At 41.4% G+C, this 25454-nt stretch overlaps 1 protein-coding gene across 1 annotated transcript; it reads left to right on the forward strand.

Moving 5' to 3' along the window:
- The first annotated feature begins 542 nt into the window (after nt 1–542).
- DDX21 (DExD-box helicase 21) lies at nt 543–25077 on the forward strand. The gene is made up of 15 exons (XM_021699472.1): nt 543–718; nt 2832–3281; nt 5076–5151; nt 6259–6437; nt 7899–8016; nt 9271–9456; nt 10736–10881; nt 12216–12365; nt 12752–12913; nt 14074–14193; nt 15757–15830; nt 17721–17880; nt 18670–18804; nt 21623–21667; nt 22518–25077. The coding sequence occupies exons 1-15, from the start codon at nt 632–634 to the stop codon at nt 22815–22817; spliced, it is 2388 nt and encodes a 795-aa protein (XP_021555147.1). The 5' UTR covers nt 543–631; the 3' UTR covers nt 22818–25077.
- The last annotated feature ends 377 nt before the right edge of the window (nt 25078–25454 follow it).

The raw sequence follows: 25454 nt of genomic DNA on the forward strand, positions 1-25454 counted from the left end.
CCCGTGTCTTCAGAACAACTGATATCCATCTATCTCCCACCAGTCTATTATAAAGTTTCTTGAGAACAACTCGTGTATTGTCTGTTACTGGATCCTAGCCTTGTTTCTCACCTGACATCACAGTGAATGCTCAGGGATGTCTACGCATAAAGGGATGACCAAAGCCCGACCGAATTCTAGTCTTATCCAGGCTTGTGAGTCTGGGCGCTCCTTTCAGTGTCGACTTTTCCACAAGGTGATCAAGAATACCCATTTGTCGCGTCTGTGCGTGAAAGTATCTTGCAAACTCCAGCAATCTAATATAAAGCACTGAAGAGACACCACGGAAATGCAACAAGTCACTTAACTGGCCGGGGCTAGGGAAAATCTGGCCAGCGCTTTCCAACAGCGTTTCCTCCCAGTTGGAGCTCTCCAGGCGCGGAGAGCAAGGAATTCACTATCCCCCACCAGCCGGAAGAGCCGATACTTTGGAGCTACCACGTGGGCTCCGGCCTCCCCGGGGCTTTCCGCTTCCGCCGGAATGGCTTTGCTACCGGAAGTGACGAACGTGGGTCCTCTAAACGGGTAGTACTGTCTGTTCCTCTCCACGCGGTGGACCTGACCAGTCGGCTTGAATTGCTCGTGCTGAACGATGCCGGGGAAACTCCTTAGTGACGCGGACTTGGACTCAGACACGGCCATGGAAAAAGTGGAGACACCGCGAAAGCAGAATGAGAAGGTGCCACCGAGGGCCGAGGGACCCGGAGCGCTGAGAGGAGCGGGGTACGGGAGCGGGGTGGGGTGCCGGACTGGGAGTCCCTGGCGCGCACGCGGACCCGGCACCTCCGGAGCCCGGCGTGGGGCTCGGCAGAGGGGGTACCAAAGGGCCGTGCTCTCCGCGGGCGGTGGGCGCTCGAGCGGCCCAGGCCGGACAGGAGCTGGGGTGAGCGCGCTCCCACGTGGTCCGGAAGTCTGGGCGGCCCGCAGCCGGGGCGCACTTGGCTCTCCACGGTTAGGCCCCACGTTGCTGGCTCAGGCTCTGACCTGACTCCGGGCGTGAGCGTGTGCGGAGGGAATTGTCGGTCAGGGTAGGGACTGAAGCTTTAGACTAGACTAGCGACACTTCAAACACACCTGCACACGTGAGCGGCGTCTGCAGTGACACTTGAGTAGTAAGGGAAGTACGGTTTGTTTTCCGGTCAGCAGCCTTTAGAAGATGAAGTATTAGGCTTAATGTCTACTGACTAGATATTCCGTGGAAATGTAAAGATGTATTGTGTGCTGATTTTTGATAGAGGGCAGGGTGTAGTGGTCTTAAGTTACCTTGATCGCTGTCTGCCTCTATACTGTTACTTCCTTAGTGATTTAACTTGTGACGATTCTCTGATGTGAGATAAGGTCAGTCAGTGAGAACAAAGATTGTCCCTGAATTCCTATTGTGAATGACTTAGAATTTCCTTTCCTTGGCTGTGTATGGGTCTTTTTGATGGGGAGCTTTTACAACAGCAGTATTTTGGCGTTGTAGGAAGCCGGGGGAGCACAGACTTGTCCCTACAGGTGGGGAGGAAGTGGTCCTGGTTTACCTGCTCCCCATTAGTGAAGGTATTCAATTGTGGGATGCTCAGGTGAAGAGGGACTTGGCCAGACCCCATTACATTCCAGAGAGACCACTGGATTACGGATGAAAGAACTGAAGTCTTTTTTTTTTTTTTTAAAGATTTTATTTATTTATTCATGAGAGACAGAGAGAGAGACAGAGGCAGAGGGAGAAGCAGGCTCCCCGCGGAGCAGGGAGCCCGATGTGGGACTCGATCCCAGGACTCTGGGATCATGACCTGAGCCGAAGGCAGACACTTAACCGACTGAGCCACCCAGGCGTCCCTGAAAGAACTGAAGTCTTGTGGGGAGACCAGATTATTTTTCAAATGTCTGAAAGATGATCAGTGTGGGAAAGATTACCCTTATTCATGATTTGAGAGCAGAGGAGGGGCCTGAAGTCTTAGGGGAGCTGATTTCAGCTAAATGTAATAGTCTCCATACTTCTGGGATTGGCCTTTCAGAGAGGTTATAACAGAGGTACAGCACCTGTCTACTTGGTTTCAGTAATATTAAGTAATTAAAGTAAGTAATATGAAAAGTTGGAAGAGGTCAGACATTTCAGGTAGGAGCCATAGTCGTGGGTTTGGTTTGGTTTGGAGGTTTCACCCATTCCATTTCCTTGTAATGGTGCTTCTCTCCTCCCCCACTAAATTAGATACATCTTTTTTACACATGGGGAGATAGATTGTGGGGTTTTATAGATTTTTGGTTCATAAAATGTCTCTGTAAATTCATTTGCACTTGTCAGGTAGCCAAGACACGTATTAGGAATCCCTGTTTTGCCTGTATAGACATTCTAGCAGAGAAAGAAATCTGTTTAACATTGTCCATCTGTGGACATATATGGCCTTAATACTCTATTAGAAATAAATTAAGCTGTACTTGATCACTTTCTATAGTCCTACATATTTAATTTAGAGCATTTTGGAGCATCCCATGAGCCATTCCAAATCCCCTGTGAAAGCTTGACAACATATTCAACTAACATGAATTGAATAGATACCAAGAGGCAGTCTCTTCTAAGCTGATGAAAATCATTGATATACACTGTACTTATTTCCATATAGCTAAGAAGCGGAACTAAAAAGCATAGTGTTTTGACTTATTACAAGGTGAAAGCACAAATGTTGAAAAATGCCCCCAAATTGTGTTCTTCATAATTACGTGATCTTGAAGTAGTCCAGACTTGATGTATCACTCAAATGTATACGTGCTTTGCTCAGTAGTTTGTATTTTCTTTATTAATTTTTTAGAAAGGTAGAAAAGAGAAGCCAAAATCTAATAAGGCTGAAGAGGCAACGGAAGTAAAGGAAGAAGTTGTTTCCCCCAAAGCTAAAAAAGTCAAAAAGAAAGCCAAGTCTAATGAGGTTGACATGAATTCTCCTAAAATCAGAAAGGCAAAAACGAAAGAGGAGCCATCTCAGGATGACATTATTTCTCCTAAAACCAAAAGTGTGAAAAAACCAAAGGAGTCCATTGAAAAGAAAGTTGTTTCTCCTAAAACCAAAAAGGTAATAAAAAGTGAAGAACCTTCTGAAGACGAAGTAGATGCTCCTAAGCCCAAGAAGATGAAGAAAGAAAAGGAAATGAATGGAGGAATTGGAGAGAAAAGCCCCAGACTGAAGAATGGATTCCCTCATTCCGGACCTGTCTCTAACTCCAGTGAAACCCCTGGGGAAGAAAGTAACAGCGAGTTAGAGCAGGTAGGGTTGTATTTTAATATATAGACTGTATCTTTCACTGTTGTTTCAGATGAATAAGTAGGTAATTGCTACTGGTATTATTTAAAAGTGGGAGGGGTGTACCTGGCTGGCTCAGTCAGTACAGCATGCAGCTCTTGATCTCCACTCTTTTTTTTTTTTTTTTTAAGATTTTATTTATTTAATTTTATTTTTAGAGAGAGGGAGAGCGTGAGTGTGCTCTAGCGGTGGGGAGGAGCCGAAGGAGAGGGAGAGAGAGAACCTCAAGCAGACTCCACGCTGAGTGCACAGCCCCATGCAGGCCCTGAGATCATGACCTGATGAGCCAAAACCAAGAGTCGGATGCTTAACTGACTGAGCCAGCCAGGCACCCCTTTACCCAGCTTTTTAAATATTAAATATTTTGGGGGCACCTGGGTGGCTCAGTCGTTAAGCGTCTGCCTTTGGCTCAGGTCATGATCCCAGGGTCCTGGGATCGAGTCCTGCATCGGGCTCCCTGCTCCGTGGGAAACCTGCTTCTCCCTCTCCCACTCCCCCTGCTTGTGTTCTTGCTCTCACTATCTCTCTCTCTGTCTCTGTCAAATAAATAAATAAAATCTTAAAAAATATATTAAATATTTTTAATGCTTCCATAATCCATCATGTAAATATTTAGAATCACTTAATTCCTCTATTGGGCATTTAGGTTTTTTACTTTCAAATAATGCCACTGTGACTACTTTGTCATAAATGCTTGTTCCTTATTTTCTTTGGATGTATGTGAAAGATGTGGCTGTGGAAAAGGGTTAATGACTTGTTCAACACAGTAGTACAGTAGTGCCTCCTGATCTGACGTCTTGCTTTCCGGGGTTTCATTTTCTTTCTTTCTTTTTTTTTGAGATTTTATTTATTTATTTTAGAGAGAGATACAGAGAGAGTGTGAGCAGGGCGGTGGTGGTGGGCGGCGCAGAGGGAGAGAGAGAATCTCAGGCCAACTCTGCTGAGCACAGAGGCGGGGCTTGATCTCACAACCCTGAGATCATGAGCTGAGCTGAAATCAAGAGTTGGACGCTCAACTGACTGAGCCACCCAGGCGCCCGCTTTCCAGGGTTTTAGTTACTCCCTGTCAGCTGTCTTCAGGAGCAGGTGATTCTCTTCCTGACACGTTGTCAAAAGGTTAATAGTAGCCTGCAGCTGCATCACAATGCCTGTGTCATTCACCTCACTTCATCTCATCACTTAGGCATTTTATCAGCTCACATCATCCCAAGAAGGGTAAATGCAGTACTGGAAGGTATTTTGAGAGAGAGACCACATTCATATAATTTTTATTATGGTATATTGTTATAATTGTTCTATTGTTGTTGTTGTTAGTTTCTTACTGTGCCTAAACTTATCATGGATATGTATAGGAAAAAACATAGTATATGTAAAGGTTCCATACTGTCAGCAGTTTCAGGTATCCACTGGAGGTCTTAGAACAAATCCCCTGTGGAGAAGGGGGGACTACTGTATATTGTGGGTATGGATGGCAGTGGAATAGTTGTTGGTCGAGACTGAATCAGCCTTCACTAGCCATGCATAGTATCTGTACAGTATATATTTGGTACAGATTTTCTTTTCTTAGGGTTTTATAGATGATTATGATATATTTCCTTTTTGGATCTTGATTTACCTACCAGAGTTTCTGTGCCTTTTTGGTTGATTTACAAGAGATGTTTTAGAATTGGTTCTTTTGTTTCTTTCTCAGAAGGCTTCTCAATAATTACCGGTAGGGGTGAAGTTACTGATTTCTTTCTGTGGCCCTTTACTTGATAGGAAATACCTGTGGAACAAAAAGAAGGAGATTTCTCTAATTTTCCCATATCTGAACAGACTATTAAACTTCTCAAAGGTAATATTTTTGGAAATATTATATAATGTTAGAATATATATTTGGAAGCACTCCACTGTTTTTGTTGAGATAAAGGACAATATATGTGACCATACAATAAAGTAGATCCATATATATACAGTATAGGACTGTACTAATGTTGGCTTTGCTGCCCCTTTTTCTTTAGGATTTTTTTTTTTTTTAAGATTTTATTTATTTATTCATAAGAGACAGAGAGAGAGAGAGAGAGAGAGAGAGGCAGAGGGAGAAGCAGGCTCCCTGCTGAGCAGGGAGCCCGATGGCGGAACTCGATCCCAGGAGTCTGGGATCATGACCTGAGCTGAAGGCAGACACCCAACCATCTGAGCCACCCAGGCACCCTTCTTTAGGATTTTATTTATTTGAGAGAGAGAAAGCGAGAGAGCACAAGCGGAGGGGGAGGGGCAGAGGGAGAGGGAGAAGCAGACTCCCCGCTGAGCAGGGAACCCGATGATGTGATGGTGCAGGGTTCTGATGCAGGGCTCGGTCCCAGGACCGTGGGATCATGACCTGAGCCAAAGGCAGACGTTTAACCAACTAAGCCACCCAGGTGCCCCGCTTTACTGCCTCTTAAATAGGTGATTCAATTTTATTCAAACTAGTATGTGTATTCAGAAGTGTGAGGACTGATTGCACTGGTGCAAATAAATGGTTCATGCCATGTTCATATTTTCTTCTTATCCTCTCCCACTTCATGAGACATCTCTTAATGATACCAGCCTTGCTCTGCACTCAGCCTGGCAGTGTGCTTGGGAATGAGCCAGGTAGTCACGGAAGCTTGAGTGGGTGTTTTCTGAATCAGTGTGGCATAGTCTGGACTGCAAAGCACCTGATTCGGGGCTTCTCTTGACCTACAGATGAGATTTCATGACAAGTGACTGAACTCTCAAAATAATATTTACTATAATTTGGTGCTTTAAAGTTTGTTGATATTCTGCAGTCCAGCAGATTCTTCACTACCAGAATACATTGGAACCTGACTTTGTAGATATTGAGCAGAAGGTAGAATTCCTTAATTCTGCAGGACCAGAAGCATGGCTGGTATTTTAAGAACTGCAGTGTCAGATAACATGGTTAATTTGTTCACAGCCCGTGGGGTGACCTTCCTGTTTCCTATACAAGCAAAGACATTTCACCATGTCTATAGTGGAAAGGACTTAATTGCACAGGCGCGGACAGGAACTGGGAAGACATTCTCCTTTGCCATCCCTTTGACTGAGAAACTTCAGGGAGAACTGCAAGACCGGAAAAGAGGCCGTGCCCCTCAGGTAACTATCTTTAACACCGACCTCAGGGGCTCCGTATCGCACAGGAGAAAAAATCTTTTACGCATTGCTTACATCATGTACTATAGTTTTTTACTGGGTTCTCCTTAAAGCCTTTTTTTTAAAAAATCTATTATAGATTCTTATTTGAAGCTAAAGCAGGATTATTCTTTTAAGATTGTTGGCCACAAACCCTATATATTTAAATATTATAATCTGCCTCATGGTTGTGATCACCTGTATTATTAATGCTCATTATGTTCCCTTCAACTCTCTTGATGTACCTGGGGCTTACAGGTTTGATCAAATGTCTGTTACCATTTTTACCTAGATGGAGAAAGCAGTTTTAGTAGAGAGGCATGAGTAGAAGGAGGGGTACTCAAAGAGGTGAAGAGGCCAAGCTTTCTTGTCAAGATGGTGCCCATTGGGTTCATTGCTGGAGAACCTGGCATTTGACAAACCATAATCTCACCAAAATGCCTATGTTGTCATCGTGGTTATGGCTTCTTGCACCTGACTGTCTGGCCCCACCTCACTTGTTTACTGGCCTGCCAGTGTCCATACTCACCCCTCATTCATTCATTGTTTATTGCTCTAAACAAATGCAGCATTAAACAAATGAATTATTCCAGCACTTGGAATTATTCCAGCTTGACACATAGTGGATATTCAGTAAATATCTGTTGGATGAATTTATCTGATGAATCAGTGAAGATTCTGAAATCATACTTGTTTCATGCTGTTTCCCTACTTAAGGATCTATAGTAGTTTCATGTTGTATGTCCTATTGGGTCAAACTCAGACTGCTCTGGGATTCAAAGCCCCTCACCATGTGTTGGTCCTGCCTTGTCTTTGTTCTACATTCAATTTACTATAGTGTAGAGGTTTAGTCTATTGGTTTTGGAGCCCAGCTGTCTGAATTTAAATCCAGGCTTTGCTTCTTAGGCTTTTGGCTCAATATCTTTTGTGTGTTTATTGTAGGTACAACTGTACAATACAATTGCACGTGGGCCAATAACTTGTGAGAATTAAATCAGAATAATGCATAGTAAGCATTTAGTAGAGCCTGAGACAGTAAAAGCACAAAGATTAGCTAATGTTATCATCAGCAGTGTTACTCCTTGCTCAAGTTGTTGCTTTCCTGGAATGCTTTTTAAGTGGTAGCAGCTCCAGGAAACTCCCCAGTTCCTCTGGCCTGCTCCGTGCAACCCTCCTGGAGCACCTTATGTTTGGACTCTATGTCCCTTCTGATTGGTAAGATCGTAAACTTTTCTTCTGAGTCGATTTGTCAGGGACTGTATTACATTTATGATCCTTCCCCACACAAAGTATGTTGCAAAGCATATAACAGACGTTTTGAAAATACTTGGTAGGATGAGTTGAGCCTTCTGGTGAATTCCAAATTTGTTAAGAAACAAATACTGCGTAGTACTTTGAATTCAGTGATGAGTTTTTCCTTTTCAGGTGCTGGTTCTTGCACCCACGAGGGAGTTGGCAAATCAAGTAAGCAGAGACTTCAGTGACATCACAAGAAAGCTGGCAGTGGCTTGTTTTTATGGTGGGACTCCCTATGGAGGTCAGAGTAAGTAAATCCAAAGCCAACCATTGTTGGGTGCCCTGGTTGGATTTCTCTGACCTCGACATCTGGCTTTACCTAGTTCAGTCATTTTTAGTGGTTTTCTTTTGTCATTGTTTAAAGATGGTCAGGAACATGGTCCTACATGATGATGTGTCAAAGCCTATATATAGTTACTTGGATTTTTGTATTACTTACCTATGTTTATCTAAAGGCTGTAAAGATCTCTTACTGAGCCTAAGAGGATAGAGTCCACTTGGGCCCTTGGCACTAGAAAGTCATGATTCAGAGTTACTCTTTTTATCTGTCAAGGACGATGAATCTGCCTCTTTTGAGGTCTTTATTTCTTTCTTGCTGCAGGTGGGCCTTTTTTCCTCTGGGCCCAAGGGCCAAATGGTGCAGGCTCCTATTGTAGGATTCCATTACCTACCAGTTCAAGACCTTGAAACTTTATTATGTAGAGCAGATAAATAATTCAGGAAAGAATTTAAGGCATTAAAAATGTTGCAATTGGCATGCAAGGCTTGTGATTATTTCTTCTCAGCTTTGGTTAAATGAACTGGGCTTTGGCATCAGAAAAGTGTATGTTTGAATCTAGACTCTGCTCACAGTGTGATTTTAAGTTCAAGGTGCTTGGGTTTTTTGCACTTTCATTTGCTCATGTGAAAAAACAAGGTTACTAAAACTCATCCTGCAAGGGTGTTGTGAGGATTCAATTGGCTAATGTATGTAGAGTGCCCAGTGTGACTCCCCCCAGACTGCAAGGGCAGTTCAGTAAAAAGCTGCATCATAAAAAAAAAAAAAAAAAAGCTGCATCATTATCATCTCACCTCATCATACTGGACTCCGTTTTCCTGAACGTCTTTGGACCTTCTCAAAATATTTACCCTTCTACCCGGTCTCATTCTCTCCATACATGCTTACCTTATATAAAGTTCTTCTCTAAGATTCTCGTTCTCACTTTGTCTGTGAAACCTTGACACTTTCTACCATGAAGGAAGTAATTTCTTTCCTGGTGCTTCCATCCCACACTGGCAAGTTTTTCTGTTACATCATATAATACACAGACTGTCACTTCTTACCTGTTATCCCTAGATTATCTTGAGTTCCCCCTTGAGTATCTTTATCTTTGATACTTAGCATATTACCTTATGTTTTTAGTTAGTAAATATTTTAGAATAAAAATGTATTTAATTGGTACCCCGGACTAATAAAAGGACTTAAAAACCCAGCATATTTTATCACTGATGTTCTTTATAGTTGAACGCATGCGGAATGGGATTGATATCCTGGTTGGGACCCCAGGTCGTATCAAAGACCACCTGCAGAATGGCAAGCTAGATCTCACCAAACTTAAGCATGTTGTCTTGGATGAAGTTGACCAGATGCTGGATATGGGGTTTGCTGATCAAGTGGAAGAGATTTTAAGTGTGGCATACAAGAAAGGTAAGCTCCAAATTCATAGAGCTGCTGGAAGGGCTTAGAGGAAAGGTGGTGATTAAGCAGTCTTCTAAATGTTAAATGAAACCTTAAATTGGGGGGTGACTTATTTTATTTAGGAAAAATTAAATTTTTTAAAAAATCATGATTTATGGGGCGCCTGAGTGGCTCAGTCAGTTAAGCAGCTGCCTTTGGCTCAGGTCATGATCTCAGGGTCCTGGGACCGAGCCCCGCATTGGGCTCCCTGCTCAGCGGGAAGCCTTCTCCCTCTCCTTGCCACTTCCCCTGCTTGTGCTCTCTCTCTCTCTCTGTCAAATAAATAAATAAAATATTAAAAAAAAAATCATGATTTACCACATAACTATAATGGGGACAATTTGGGAAAGTAAGAGAAGAAAAATATCATATTCTGCCAGCTTGGTGTGCTTTGCTTTTGGTCTCTTTCTTCCTGACTTTGTACTATTGTGCATATGTGCATATGTCTTAATTTTAATCTTATTATGCATATAAAAATTTGGCATAACACTCCATGAAGAGGTTGTGCCAGATTTAATTACATGTATATATTTTAATTTTTACATAATATAAATAAATCTGCTTAGAGACGTTTTTATGCAGATAGCTTCCTTCACATCTCAGTATTTGGAATTTGTGCTTTAGGATGGATGTCCAGTAATAAAATTACTGAGTTTAAAGGTATAAATAGTTCATGCTTCTCAATGTACATTGTTAGTTTTGCTCTCCAAAAGGGTTCTATCTACTTAAACCACCATTTGAAATATATGAAAATGAAGTTACTCAAACTTAAAAAAAAGAAAAAGATGGGGGTTGGGGAGCTTTTTAATACCTGACCTCAAAGAATGAATAGACTGGAATTCTAAACTCAAAAGACTGAGGAAATGCTAGAGAGTATAGATGAATATAGGATCTGTTCTGGTGTTTATTGTAGGTTATTTGCTTAGTGATCTAAACTGTATGGTTACTGGGCTTGATGAACAGGTGTTTTCCAGTTATGTCTCATAATGGACAGATATCCCTCATGGTTCATAAAGGCCAGGGGTCAGAAAGCAAAATAACTTCAAAGTACTTTTGGTGTTTCAAGTCTCCTTCACATAAATGACTTTGCCCACTAGGTATCTCTGTGTCTTTCATTTTTGTGCCATCAGTGCCTGGCTCGGCCTCATATGGTCACTGTAGCATGTTGATGGACTGTGGAAGAACTGGGTGAGGTAGATACTGTGTAGGCTTATTGGAGTTATTCATACTGACTTTTTTCTCCCCAAAGATTCAGAAGACAATCCCCAAACATTGCTTTTTTCTGCAACTTGCCCTCATTGGGTATATAATGTTGCTAAGAAATACATGAAATCTACATATGAACAGGTGGACCTGATTGGTAAAAAGACCCAGAAAACAGCAATAACTGTGGAGGTAAGTGATTCATTCAGCTGCTAGAATTAGTAATAAATTGTATGTCATGTTTTCCCTGTGTCTAATGGTATTAAGACTGGCAAATATACACTGTTTTTCCAGATAAATAGTAAATCCTTGTGAAGAGCCAAGTAAAGATCTATTTCTATTTGAGTTGTATGTGGTATCTGTGTTTTCTAAATTTCATTTCTGGTAATCTGATTTCAAAATCTTTTGGAATCTCTGTCTGAATTATGAAGGAGAAAGAAATTACACCTAGAATTTAAACTCTCTGAGGGCAGCAGAGAAATCTAGTACTTTGTGTTGAAGCCATTTTCAATTTAGGGTCCAGAGCATAGAATTCCTTTCACGCAAGGAATAGACCTGCAGACTAACTGGCTAATCGCATTTTTAAGTGGATGAAAGGACAAAACATTCAGAAATTTTTCTCTTGTCAGCTACTTGGTTTCCTGTAGGAATCAAGAGAATGATGTTTCTTTTTCTTCATTTACTTGGTTAGTTCAGAAAATAGAGGAGCTAGGGGCACCTGGGTGGCTCAGTCAGTTGAGCATCTGACTCTTGATCTCAGCTTGGGCTTGATCTCAGGGTCGTGGGTTCAGGTCCTGTGTTGGGCTCTGTGCTGGGCATAGAGCCTGCTTTAAAAAAAAAAAAGAAAGAAAATAGAGGAACCAGAGAAAGGGGAACAGGTCTCTGCTTTTTCTTTTCTTTCTTTCTTTCTCTTTTTTAAGATTTATTTGTTTATTTCAGAGAGAGAGTGTGGGTGGGGGGAGGGAGAGAGAATCTTTTTTTTTTTTTTTTTAAAGATTTTATTTATTTATTTGAGACAGAGAGCATGAGAGGGAGGAGGGTCAGAGGGAGAAGCAGGCTCCCCGCCGAGCAGGGAGCCCGATGCGGGACTCGATCCCGGGACTCCAGGATCATGACCTGAGCCGAAGGCAGTAGCTTAACCAACTGAGCCACCCAGGCGCCCCGGGAGAGAGAATCTTAAGCAGAATCCATGCTGAGGGCTGAGCCCAATGCAGTGCTCGATCTCACAACCTGAGCCAAAACCAAGAGTCGGATGCTTAAAGGTGCCCCGTCCCCCCCCCTTTTAAAAAAAAGACTTACTTATTTAGTTTAGAGAGAGAGATCGAGAAAGAGATGGCTCTTTGCTTTAATGGTTTAGGTGGGGTTTTTTGTTTGTTTCTTTTTTCTCTTTTTCCCTCCATACAGTGGTGGCATTTGTCTGCCCTAGTTAGGCTTAAACAATTGCTTCTAGCACCAGTAGCATTGAGCAGGTGATTTCAGGTTCCAGGTAAACTATACTAAATAGATCTTTTTCCCTCCCTCATAAGCATCTGGCTATCAAGTGCCACTGGACTCAAAGGGCCGCAGTTATTGGGGATGTGATACGAGTGTATAGTGGTTTTCATGGGCGCACTATCATCTTCTGCGAAACCAAGAAAGAAGCTCAGGAGTTGTCACAGAACGTGTCCATAAAGCAGGTTGGTCCTTCTCCTCTCTTTCCTTTAGGGAGGAAGCCTCTTTCAACTGATAGACCCCATTTACATGTTAGAGCTCACCTGATCTGTCAGTTCCTCTCCCAGGTGAGGAAAGGGTGGCTCAAACCCAAGGCTACACTGGCAAAGTGGGTTTGATCACTCTTGTCTGGTGTTCTTCACCTAGTAAGTATAGCTGGACATTCATTTAATGACCAAGGAGTGGGGGAAAATTTGAGGTTTGTCCATGTAAGGCACATGTTTTTCCTTTTGCTTTATTTTCAGTGGAAGTATCACCAGAATACACGTATCTTTCTAGGCCTAATGTGTGATGCTAAAAGCACCTGTATTGTTGCATCTGGTATTCTTAGGCCAGTTTATTCCTTTGGCAGGATGCCCAGTCATTACATGGAGATATTCCTCAGAAGCAGAGAGAAATCACTCTGAAGGGTTTTAGAAATGGTGATTTTGGAGTTTTGGTTGCAACCAATGTTGCTGCTCGTGGGTTAGACATCCCTGAGGTTGATCTGGTTGTACAGAGTTCTCCACCAAAGGTAAGTGTTCTGTCCTACAGTTTTATTTTATTTTATTTTGGGTACGAAAAAAATGGGAAGTTGTATTGCTTACTTTCATGTGGTTAGTAATAGCTATCTCTTGAGTGCTAGGATGCTGTGGGCGATTTTAAGAACAAATCTCTTTTGAGGTCCTCCCCTCAGATCTGACTGTTGAGTAGAAGCGTGGTCAGTGGCCGCAGGTTGGAAGGATGGTTTCTGGTTGGAGGGAGTTTGGTAGGCTCTTGCAGGTGGTGTAGTTGTGAAGTAGACTTTGAAGATGGGTGGGACTTAGGCAGGGTGGGGGTAGGATAAACTCACGAGCTAGAGGATAGAGAAGGGGAAAAAAGGCCTGTAGTTAATAGTCGCCGTGGTTAACACTCCCTGGCTTTGTGGGTGATGGGAACCCTGAGGGAGGGCCCTGAAGCAGAGGAGATGTGTGGACGGTGCTTCATGTAAATAAACGTTGGAGAAGGAGCCTGTTCTGTTCCCATCACTTCCAATGTGAGGACCCCATCCCTCAGGATTAAAAGGTTTACAATGATAGAAAAAACTCCCTGACTACTGTGGAGGCTCCAGTTGTTAGAAAGGCAGTCCGATTGGTGTGTGACATAAGTGCTGTTTCAAGGAGCCTGTCCAGTATGATAGCCACAGCCACGTGTAGCTGTCGGGCACTGGGAATAGTCGGAGTTGACACGTGTGCTCAAAGTATAAAGTACACCTTGGATTTTTTTTTTTATATTTTAAACTTTCTATTATGTACACTGGATTTTGCAAGACTTACAAAAATGTAAAATATCTCAGTGATAAGCTGTTCCCTGTAGATAGCATATTGAGGTGATACAACTTTTAGATATATTGAGTTAAATAAAATATATCATTAATTTAACCTTTGAGTGGGTTACTAGAAAATTGAAGACTGAAATTACATATGTGATTCTGTAGCACGGCACTATTTAGATGATGCTTTTTGCACATTTGCCCATAGGATAGGGACCACTATTCTAGAGATTTTTAAAAATTGTGACAGTTCTTTATTTTAGAAATGCTGGGGAACCTCACACTCTGGGCATGTAATATAACCACGACACTTCCCTCTGCATAGACCACTCAGATCTTTGTCTCTTTTTGTTCGGTGTCACTCATGTATTTTACTTCATTAGGATGTGGAGTCCTACATTCATCGTTCTGGGAGGACGGGTAGAGCTGGAAGAACGGGGATTTGCATCTGCTTTTATCAGCACAAGGAAGAATATCAGTTAGCACAAGTGGAGCAAAAAGCGGTAAAACTGTTTTCTTAGCCTTCACTCAGCAAATGTTGAATTCTAAAGTCAATCTTTGTTTTTTAAATTCAGTTTCTATTAACTTTAAATTTATTTATTTCTAGCATGTGGCCATAACTGAAAGTTTGTTAGATACATGTTGTTTTATACATTGTCCTACAATATAAAGCCCATTTTGAAATAAGTTTACATTTGAAAGCAGTGGTTTTGTTTTCCCATATTTACAATCACGTGGGCTATTTTTATGTTTGAACGGCAGTTTTCAGACAATAACATGAACACACCCCAGATGTTTTAAACCTAGGTTAGGGAGTTTTAGGAATTGCTTAAAAACCAAAAAGATAGGGGCGCTTGGGTGGCTCCCTTGGTTAAGCCCCTGACTCGGGATTTCCGCTCAGGTCATGATCTCTGGGTCCTGGGATCGAGTCCTCTGTTGGGCTCAGCAGGGAGTCTGCTTCAGGATTCTCTCTTCTTCTTGCTCCTCGCCCTTCCCTGCCGCACACACTCGGTCAAATAAGTAAATAAATCTTCAAAACAAAACAAAAAAACCCAAAAGGATAAATTTAAAAGGGAGAGAGGAGACTGATTTTTCTGACAGACTAATCTCTCCTCTTCCCTGTTAGCTGACTGTACTTGGTGACTTGCCTAAGGAGAAGGATGGGGGGCACTTTACCATGCAGAAAGCAGGCAAGCACTCCCCGGCAGGGTGCTTGTGGTTAACATCAGGGATTAGCATATGCCTTGAGAATGATGTGATGAGACAGCATTTGCCTCTGGCTTTCTTCCCCCAAACCCATAATCTCAGTCTAAGCATTCAAAAAACCCAAGACAGCCTCACAGCGAGGGACAACATTTTACAAAATACCTGACCAGCAGTCCTTAAGACCAGCACTCTTAAAACTGTCAAGGTCATGAAAAACAAGAAAAGGCACAAACTGCCACAGATCAGAGGAGACCAAGCACACATGATAACTGAATGTTGTGGTGTCACTGGAACAGAAAAAGGACACTAATAGAAAAACTAGTGAAATTCGAATGAACTCTAGAATTCAGTTAATAGTAATGTGGCAGTGTTGGTTTCTTAGCTATGACAAATGTACTGTAGTAGTAATAATAGGGAAACTTAGTACATAGTATATAGGAACTCTGTAGTATCTTTTTTTTTTAAAGATTTTATTTATTTGACAAAGACGCAGTGAGAGAGGGAACACAAGCAGGGGGAGTGGGAGAGGGAGAAGCAGGCCTCCTGCTGAGCAGGGAGCCCGAGGCGGGCTGATGCGGGGCTCGATCCCAGGATCCCAGGATCCTGGGATCATGACCTGAGCCAAAGGCAGACGCTTAATGACTGAGCCACCCAGGCGCCCCAGGAACTGTGTAGTATCTTTGCAACTTTTCTATAAATCTAAAACCATTCTAAGATAAAAAGTTCTTTTTTTTTTTTAAGTTTATCTTTTAAATGTGTAATAAATATGTTTGGTAATATAAAAAAATTAGGGGATTTAATCTCAGTGAAAACAGTTGATGGCCAGATGTTACATTAAACTATGGCTCATTTTCTTGTAGGGAATTAAATTTAAGCGAATAGGGGTTCCTTCTGCAACAGAGATAATAAAAGCTTCCAGCAAAGATGCCATCAGGTATGTTTCCCACCACTGCTGTTCCATTTATTGCCTGACTTTGTGCAGTAATGAGATTTGGTCTTTTAAACTTTATTTATTATTTTAAATGATTTACAACCTCCTTGTTATAAAAATACACTATGCTGAAGTAAAATTTTACAAAATAAAAATCCTGATTTGTACTCATCCCTACCCAATCCTGTTCACCAGAGGAAACCACTATTAATAGTTGGGTTTGTCTTGGACATTTTAAGAAACCGTATCTTAGATATGGTGTGGGTGCTTCCCATGTGAAGATAGATTTTAGGGTCAGAGATTATATTCCACATCGTCATCAATCTCGTCCCCCAGCTGGTAAGAATGAGTTGATTTTTTTTTTTTTTTTTGAGTTGATTATTTTTTTAAGGTACCTCTAGCTGGTGAGGATTAGATTAACTAGCAGTGTTTGTCACTGGCATTGGGGGCAAGAGAATTATTTTGTGGGATTGTGCTATAAATTGAAGGATAGTTAGTTGTTTAGCATCTCTGGCTGTGTGGTATTCTGGGCGGCAGGGGGGATTGGTATTATGAAAACCAGAAGGTCCTGACTATTTTCCAAATATTTCCAAGTGGTGACCTACATCCCCTGCTTAAGAACCACTGAGTCTGAGCATCATTTTAGGCTGTTTTCCATAATTATTATAAATTTGTGTAATGCTTATCTTAAAAAATAGGGGGAGGGGTGCCTGAGTGACTCAGTCCATTAAGCAGCCCACTCTTAATCTTTGCTCAGGTCTTGATCTCAGGGTCATGAGTTCAGGCCCCACATTGGGCTCTGCACTGGGCACAGAAATGAGGGAGTTTATGATTAGAGGAAATGCTAGATATTAACATATTAAAAGCTCAAGAAAGGCCTCCAAAGGAAAATAATTTAACTCAGTAATTTTCAAATTTATTTTCACATGGCATACTTTAAGTATTCTGTAGACAGGGTTCCCTGTGACACCAGTTAAGGAAATTCGGGGTTATGTGGCCAGGAAGGAGAAAAGAGACAAGCTGCCAAGAGATGTCCTGTAGGGGGGCAGCCCTTCCAAAAGAGGCTCCCTCATGTGGCCTTGTTTATCCTTGTCCTGGATGACCTCTTTTGAAGATGTGACATTTATTATCACCAAGATAATTCCCTAACAAATGTGTATTCTCATAAAAAGTCCGTATCATTTTTAACCTGATTTGGAAGTCTTTTTTCCTTTTATTTCAGAATGGAAATAACTGTAGTGTTTTCTGATTCTAAAAGTAACACATGCGGGGCACCTGGGTGGCTCAGTCATTAAGCGTCTGCCTTCGGCTCAGGTCATGATCCCAGGGTCCTGGGATTGAGCTCCGCATTGGGCTCCATGCTCAGCGGGGAGCCTGCTTCTCCCTCTCCCACTCCCCCTGCTTGTGTTCCCTCTCTCGCTGTGTCTCTGTCAAATAAATGAATAAAATCTTTTAAAAAAATAATAAAAAAAATAAAAGTAACACATGCTTATTGTGAGAAATGTTCAACATTTATTAACATCACTTTCAGTGGCAGCATGGACTTCTGTTGTATCTGTTTCATGGTTTATTTAACCAGTCTGTATTGATGCACATTTTATACTCTTTCTATGTCATAAATAACACTGGTGAACATCTTGGTATTTGTTCTGTTATTTCCTTGGGATGAAACTTTTTTTTATTTGATAGTAAAGTCAAATTAGACGCAATCAAAGGAATGGATTTATTTCTACAGAAATGTGATGATTCCATCTGTACGTTGCATCAAAATGATGTGTTAAGATATCTGAAAGATTTGAAGTTACTGATTTATCTTGAGATGGTATTGCCTTGAAAACGCAGTCTGTCCACTTCTGTCCTTTCTCCTAACAAATACACTCAATCACACCATAGGCTTTTGGATTCTGTGCCTCCCACTGCCATCAGTCACTTCAAGCAATCAGCGGAGAGACTGATAGAGGAGAAGGGGGCCGTGGAAGCCTTGGCAGCAGCCCTGGCCCACATTTCAGGAGCCACATCGGTAGACCAGCGCTCTCTGATCAACTCAGACGCGGTAAGGCTTCCTGTCAAACTCTGACCCTTGGTGTTTTTAGTGTGAGCAGGATTTGAAAGGGTTCAGTTAGACTTCTCAATTGTTTTAACTTTTGTATGAAGGTAGATGTACGTAAACAAATCCCATAAAGATGGAAAGTAGATTCGTAGTTTCCAATGTCTCGGTTGAGGGAGAATGACATTGAGTGCGAGTGCGCATGTGGTTTCTTTTTGGGGTTGTGAAATGTTTTGGAATTTTAGATAGTGGTGATGGTTGAAACTTTGTGAATATACTAAAAATCCCTGAACTGTAAACTTCAAAATGGTGAATGTTATGGTATATGAATTATATGTCAGTATTTTTAATCCTAAAAAAAACCCAACCCTATAAACACATAAATGCATATGATACATTTAGCCAGTATACCTAGAAACTTAGAAAGATATATGCTTTTTTTTTCCCTTTTTTTTTTAAATGAAATTTTTGAGATAATCGTAGATTTACGTGTAGTTGTAAGAGATAACACAGAGAGATCCCGTTTATACTTTGTTTAGTTCCCCCCTCATGGTAACATCTTGCAAAACTGTAATATCGCAGCTGGGGTGGTACTAACATTGGCACAATCCATCCATCTTACTCAGAGTTCACCAGTTTTACTTGTACTAAATTGTGTGTATATGTTGGGGGTGGAGGAGAGGTATAGGCTTTTAGGAAGAACTTTACTGGAAATATTTTAGAAACATGAGGGTAATTTTTTTATCAGTTAGGTTTGTTTTTGAGACTAATTTTTGTTCCCCTTTCTTCTGTAAGGGCTTTGTGACCATGATCTTACGATGCTCAATTGAAATGCCAAACATTAGTTATGCTTGGAAAGAACTTAAAGAGCAGCTGAGCGAGGATATTGATTCCAAAGTGAAAGGAATGGTTTTTCTCAAAGGAAAGCAGGTAAGGAACACCTCTGTTGTGACCTTGCTTAATGTGGATGATGAAACACCGAATGGAGGCTTCTCCCTGTTCTGTGGGGGATGCAGCATCTTTTTGCTCTCTAGATCGTCTTCTCCGGGCATGTCATCTATGACCTTCAGTTTGCCACTAAGTCGCTAACAGCTACCCCATCTGTATCTCTACCCTGAACTATGCATGCAGTGCCGGACATGAATATCCCGCTCCTTCCCTGATGATTTCTACCCAGATGGGGTTATTAAGCAACTGAAAATTACTCAAAATTGAATTCAAAATCTTTAATTCAAACCTGAAATTTAAAATCTTGCCTTCCAAACCTGATGTTCTTTCTTCCGCGTCCTGCTCTCAGTTAATGGTGTGCACAAGCCCCGCAGTTCTCAAACATTTTGGTCTCCTGACCCCTTTACATTCTTTTTTTTTAAAGATTTTATTTATTTATTTGAGAGAGAGAGAATGAGAGACAGAGAGCATGCCCTTTACATTCTTAAGACCAAAAAGCTTTTGTTTATGTGGGTTAGATCTCTTAATGTTTACCCTATCAGAAATTAAAACTGGATCTCTAAAACCTAAGCATGTCGTTCCATTAGCCATCAGAGCAGTGACACCATCACATGTAATACAGTGTCTGGGAAACCCCACTGTGTGCTTATGAGAGAATGAGAGTGAAAGGACACCTAACATGTTAGTGTTGTTATGAAAATAGTTTCGACTTGGTGGAACCTCCCCCAAGATCTCAGGTTTCCAGGGGCGCATGAACCACTGGCCTAGTGAACCAGATCAGGTTTATCGTCAACTCTGTGCATGTCTGTGTTCATCTCCTTAAGCAACTCCACATACTGCATGGGTTAAAGTCTCAGCTTTCACACGGAGGATAGGAGTCTTCACGAGCTGGCTTCTACCCCCCTGACCAGCTTCATCTCTGCGTCCTCGCCGCGAGTACCCTCCACTCCAGCAGTGCCATGCACACCTTGCCTTTCTGTCATCCTAAATGTATGCTCAACCCAGTGTTTATGGTCTTTTTTTCTTCCACGTTAAGCTTTATGACTTGGCTTGGCCTTAAGTCTCCCTGTGACGCTTCCCTGGGTATACAGTAAAGTTGGGGGCATTTTTATCTGGACCTCAGAGTTCTTAGGGCATGCCTTTATTCAGTTAAATTTTACCTTACCACATGTGCTTGCTTACTGACTGAGAGCCTCAAGAACACTCTGATGTACTCATGGGCAAAAACTATATTCTAGTTATCATTAAACTATCATCTAGTTATCATATCCAGTTGAGTGCCTGGTATTAAATATATGTGAATGAAGGGGCGCCTGGCTGGCTCATTTGGTAGAGCAAGTGACTCTTGATCTTGGGGTCATGAGTTCAAGCACCACATTGGGTGTAGAGATTCTAAATAAATAAACTTAAAAAAAATGTGAATGAAGATTCCCACTAATTGCAAAATCCATCAGTACCTGATGCTCCCTGTGGTTATAATTGCGTGAATTGGGTGGAAATGAGGTGTTCCTCATAAAATGTTTTAAATGAAGGCAGCCAGGGGAGAGGAGTGCCTGTGTCAGTTGCAGGGGTAGTTCAACTACATTTGTGGAGACCAAGAAATAGGATCTCCTTTATTGGAGGTGATGGCACTGCTTCTGTAAAGTGTTTAAAAAAAAATTCTTTTTTTTCTAAGATTTTTTTTGGGGGGAGGAGCAAGAGAGCATGAATGGGGGTGAGCAGAGAGAGCGGGAGAAGCAGATTCCCCGCTAAGCAGGGAGCCCGATGTGGGGCTCGATCTCAGGACCCCAGGATCATGACCTGAGCCGAAGGCAGACACCTAACTGAGCCACCCTAATTAGGTGCCCTTAATTATTAAAAAACTTTTTTATAGCAGGATGAACTGTGAAAAACTAGAAAAGTAACAATAGAAGATCATTTATTTTGGGGCGCCTGGGTGACTACGTTAACTGTCCGACTCTTGATTTCAGCTCCAATCATGACCTCAGGGTCATGAGATCAAGTCCTGCATTGGGCTCCATGCTGGGTGTGGAGCCTGCTTAAGATTCTCCCTCTCCTTCACCCATTGCCCCCTCCCTCCCTCTCTCTTTAAAAAAAATAATAATTTATTTTCTATGTTTAGTTAGGTCATCATGAAGACACTTTTTCTTATGGAAAGCAGTATATTTTAATGTAGACCATTGGTTTTGGAGCCATACTGACCAGGTTTTTAAAACCTGCTCTGCAGGGCACCTGGGTGGCTCAGTCATTAAGCGTCTGCCTTCGGCTCAGGTCGTGATCCCAGGGTCCTGGGATCGAGTCCCACATCGGGTTCCCTCCTTGGCAGGAAGCCTGCTCTCCCTCTCTCACTCTCGCTGCTTGTGTTCCTGCTCTCGCTATCTCTGTCTCTGTCAAATAAATAAAATAAAATTTAAAACCTGCTCTGCTTATGAGCTGGGGGCCTTGGACAAGTCAGCATCTCCAAACCTCTGTTTCCTCAGCTCTAAAACGTAGCTAATAGCTACTTGAGGAATTAGCAAAGTGTGATAGCCAAGAATGATCTCTAATCAGTTCTGAATAATTTTGAGTCCCTTTTTTTTTTTTTTGAGGATATTTGAGTCCCAAATATCCTTGGGTTTTTGCTGTTGTGCCTTTGGGAGGTATAACGTATTGGTCTTGGTCTAAAGTTTGTTAAAAATTAATACCTGGAGTCTTTGTTTCTGATTTTTAATGTAATACTTGGTCTTTTGGAATAGCACTTAACATACACATACAGTTCTGGTGAAAGGCTGGGTTAACTTGCATTTGTTTTGATTTCTAGGGTGTTTGCTTTGATGTCCCTACTGCAGCAGTAACAGAAATACAGGTATTATTGTCTCCTGGATTTTGAAGTTAACATATTTAAATTATCAAATGTTCATTACTGGGGCGCCTGGATGTTTCAGTTGGTTGAGCATCTGGCTCTTGAATTGGGCTTCGGTCATGATCTTGGGGCTGTGGGGTAGAGCCCCGTGTCAGGCTGTGCACTCAGCTAAGAGTCTGCTTGGGATTCTCCCCCCACCCCCCGCTCATGCTTTCTTGAAAGAAAGAATCTTTTTTTAAAAAATGTGTTCATTACTGAAAATACAAAATAATGGAAAGGGAAACAACAGCTCTAGTCCCTTTTCTAAAAGACAATTAGAATTAATGAATTTTAGTATTTTTTTCTCCTAGCCTTTTTAGCCTTTTTTTTTCCCTAGCCTTTTTATTCTGATAGTTTTCTTACTCAACCTGCCTCTTTTCCTTCTTTCCTTTCTTGTGCACAACATCTAGCTTTTTCCCTTGTGTATGTTGTATGGGGTTTACATAGACATTTTTAAAATTGCTATGTCTTCATTCAGTACTGCTGTGAGAAATGGGTTTGTATATGGTATATTTGCGAGTTTTACTACCTGATAGCTGTGGATACCCTGTACTAATTGAATTGAATAAATGATACAGTGATGAGGGTGAAACTCTCTTACACTTTTCTCATGGTGAAACTCTGTTACACTGTCCTGACTGGCTTTTGGGGCATGAAGGTTGTATTTTTTCTAACCAGTGACCTTTTAAATACTAGGTTATGAGTCAGGTTTTTCTTTAGAGAAAAAACAAAAAAAAAATGGTCTTTCTCATGCTTTTTAAAACCAAATTCAATAAAAATCAGAGTAGGTAAAAATAAAACCATTTCTGTGCAGGAAAAATGGCATGATTCACGGCGCTGGCAGCTCTTGGTGGCCACGGAGCAGCCGGAGCTGGAAGGACCACGGGAAGGATACCGAGGCTTCCGGGGACAGCGGGATGGCAGTCGAGGCTTCCGTGGACAGCGGGATGGCAGTCGAGGCTTCCGGGGACAGCGGGAAGGCAACAGAAGCTTCAGGGGACAGCGGGAAGGAAATCGAGGCTTCAGAGGACAGGGATCAGGAGGCGGCAACAAAAGTAACAGATCCCAAAACAAAGGCCAGAAGAGGAGTTTCAGTAAAGCATTCGGACAGTAATTTGAAGTAGAGGATTTATGCAGCAACGTGGAACTGAACACTGGTTTTCATACAAGGTGGAAAGCACATGAGTTTCCTTCCTGACCACTTGCCTTGTCCCCATCTCTTCCAGAGAGACAAGCTCTGTGGAAATTATTTCGTCTGATATAATCACTTGTAACCATTGGGACTTCTGTATCCGGTTTCTCTTTTGAAAAGATGTATGAGTTCATTACATTTTTATTCTGGTACATTGTCTGTAGATTATAAGATAAAAATCAAGCATGTATTTGCCCATACTTTTTAAGTTGACCTGGCTCTGTACTTAAATGGTGTCCTCCCCTGAATACCTATGGGGAAGGCAGTGGTCTCTGGAGAGGCGCTCTGCACAGTCCAGGCTTGGCTCTGTAATTGGCCTTCCTCATCCACCTGCCTAACAGTGACTCATGTGGTCCTGTAACATGTCTTCGGAGAATTAGTACTGAACCATGTTTTGAAGCAAGGTTTCAAACTTAGCTGGGAGGTAATGCATTTTATGGCAGCATATGCTCTAGGTTTGGAGGATGCTGATACATTTGATGGGAGACATATAGATTAGCCATGGTTATGTACATTTTGATACATTTTTAACTTCTTTAAGGTGATTCATGCTTCAGTGAATTCTTCACAGATTTTATCTATCTCTATATAAAAAGTATTTTAGTAAAAAGCAAGTGTCTTTAAGGAATTCCAAATGTATAAGATGGCCCCACAACTTTCTTTGTAAGTAAAGAGGCTGAATAATAATAGGCACTTGATGATATTGTACTCCACTTCCTACTGGAGGATAAACATTATTTACCAAGAAGGATTTAAGGGAGTGGGGTGCGGAGATTTGCATTGCTGACAAGAGTCAGGAAATCCACTGAAAATGTTTTTCACATGTGAGAAGGAAACCTGTCTCTCTTGAGAGCAAAGAGAGGAGCAAGTGAATGCAAGCAAGATGCATGATAAAGTACTCTTTTCCTGGTAAAAACAGCAGGTCATTAATGTTTCTAGAGTATCAACTTCTAATGGGTAACCTGGGGTTCTAGGTAGAATGATCCAGTGTGGTTTCTCAGAGGCCTAGTTCCTATAGCCACCGTATAGGATCTGTTTCTGTAAGACTGCTATTCCATTGAAAGGTTTTAGCTGCTTAGACTTCCTTTTAGGACAGTCTCTATATGGTTATTTTAAGTTGTTGCTTTGAGGGAACTGAAGAATTTAATATAGCCCCTGGCCAGGTAACTCTTGAGTTCTCAAATATTCCCGCCAAACTTCTGCACGGTACAGGAGCTTAAGAATGGCATTGTTTTCTTGCCTTAATTCCTAGAAATTCTGTACTGGGAATCTCAGGGAATAAACTGATAGGAGAAGTTGAAATACATGGCCCTTCTTTGATTATGTTTGAACAATTGAAATCTTTCTAAGCCCTGGTTTCTCTCACTGGATCGGGTCTTTTTATCTAACTGTGACCTTGCAGTAGGGCGTTCAGATAGCCAACTCAACTCTTTGACGCTTGAGGCAATGTCCTTACCCTGTTTGGACTTCGGTTCTGTCCAGTCCTGGATGTTTCTCTGTTTTCAGAAATCCTCTTGGCTTTTCTTTCTTAATCCATTTGTCAATTTTACCACTTTTCCTCCCGCTCCTCATGGCTTCCCATCAAGCCACATGGATTCAGGAGAAGTTGATGACTGCCAGCTCATGTGCTGTGTAGATTATAATTTATTAGATTCCGGTTTTGCTCAAGTACTGAGCATATTTTAATAACAACCAAGATATTTCACGGTTTGGATAGGAATGGATACCTTATCAAGCAGATTGAAAGGGTGCAGTACCTGTCCTTTAGGAAGGAGCAGTTAAAACCTTCATGTGGATTGTGGATTATCCTATAGAAAAATAATCAGGTAGAAATCAAGAGTAAGGGAAAGATTAATGGGAATTTCACTCTACACAAAGAAAACATGGCTGTTTCAATAAATGAAGTTGAACTTCACCTGGATCTTGGAATCCACACCATATTTATAAATCTATAATCCAGCTGTTACTTGATTTTAGTGGGCGTCTCAGGCTAGCCTGGGAAATGTGGTTTTTACTATTTTCTACAGAGAAAATATTTTCCAATGTATCAAACTCAATGAACTTATAAAATACAATCCATTTTTATGTTGGAGCTATCTGCGCAGCAGTTTCTTTACAATTGTACATAAAACGCTTTTTCTGTAAAATTGAGTTAATGTATAAAATACTGCTTTATGCCAGAATAAAGATACTAGTATTTCCTATTTATATTTTTGGTGGCTTTTTTCCTAAAATTGAGATTAGCTTGAAATTTTTATTTTAAGAGTAATTAAATTATGAGTGTAAAAATCCAAACAGGAGAAAAGGTAAGTTAACAGTCACTACCTATCTAACCTTTTTTGTGAGCATCTCTTCCAAAAATTCATTTACAAAATTGTAATCATTCAATTTTGTGAATTGCTTTTTCCTTCTCCACATGTGCACGCTTTTCGGTAAGTACAGATCTTACATTTCTGGTCACTACATCGGATCTCATAGTATAGTATGCCACTATCTACTTAACCAGGACTCTAGATGGCCATGTTAGTTATTTTCAATTTTTCACTATTATGTATAAAT

Source organism: Neomonachus schauinslandi, chromosome 6 (assembly GCF_002201575.2).
Source record: "Neomonachus schauinslandi chromosome 6, ASM220157v2, whole genome shotgun sequence".
NCBI classification, from domain to species: domain Eukaryota; kingdom Metazoa; phylum Chordata; class Mammalia; order Carnivora; family Phocidae; genus Neomonachus; species Neomonachus schauinslandi.

Excerpts from the sequence above, each read along its gene's own strand:
- DDX21 (XM_021699472.1), top strand. The coding sequence starts at position 632 with ATGCCGGGGAAACTCCTTAGTGACGCGGACTTGGACTCAGACACGGCC. Across the intron at positions 719-2,831 it reads CGCGAAAGCAGAATGAGAAG|AAAGGTAGAAAAGAGAAGCC; the intron begins GTGCCACCGAGG and ends TTAATTTTTTAG. Across the intron at positions 3,282-5,075 it reads GTAACAGCGAGTTAGAGCAG|GAAATACCTGTGGAACAAAA; the intron begins GTAGGGTTGTAT and ends TTTACTTGATAG.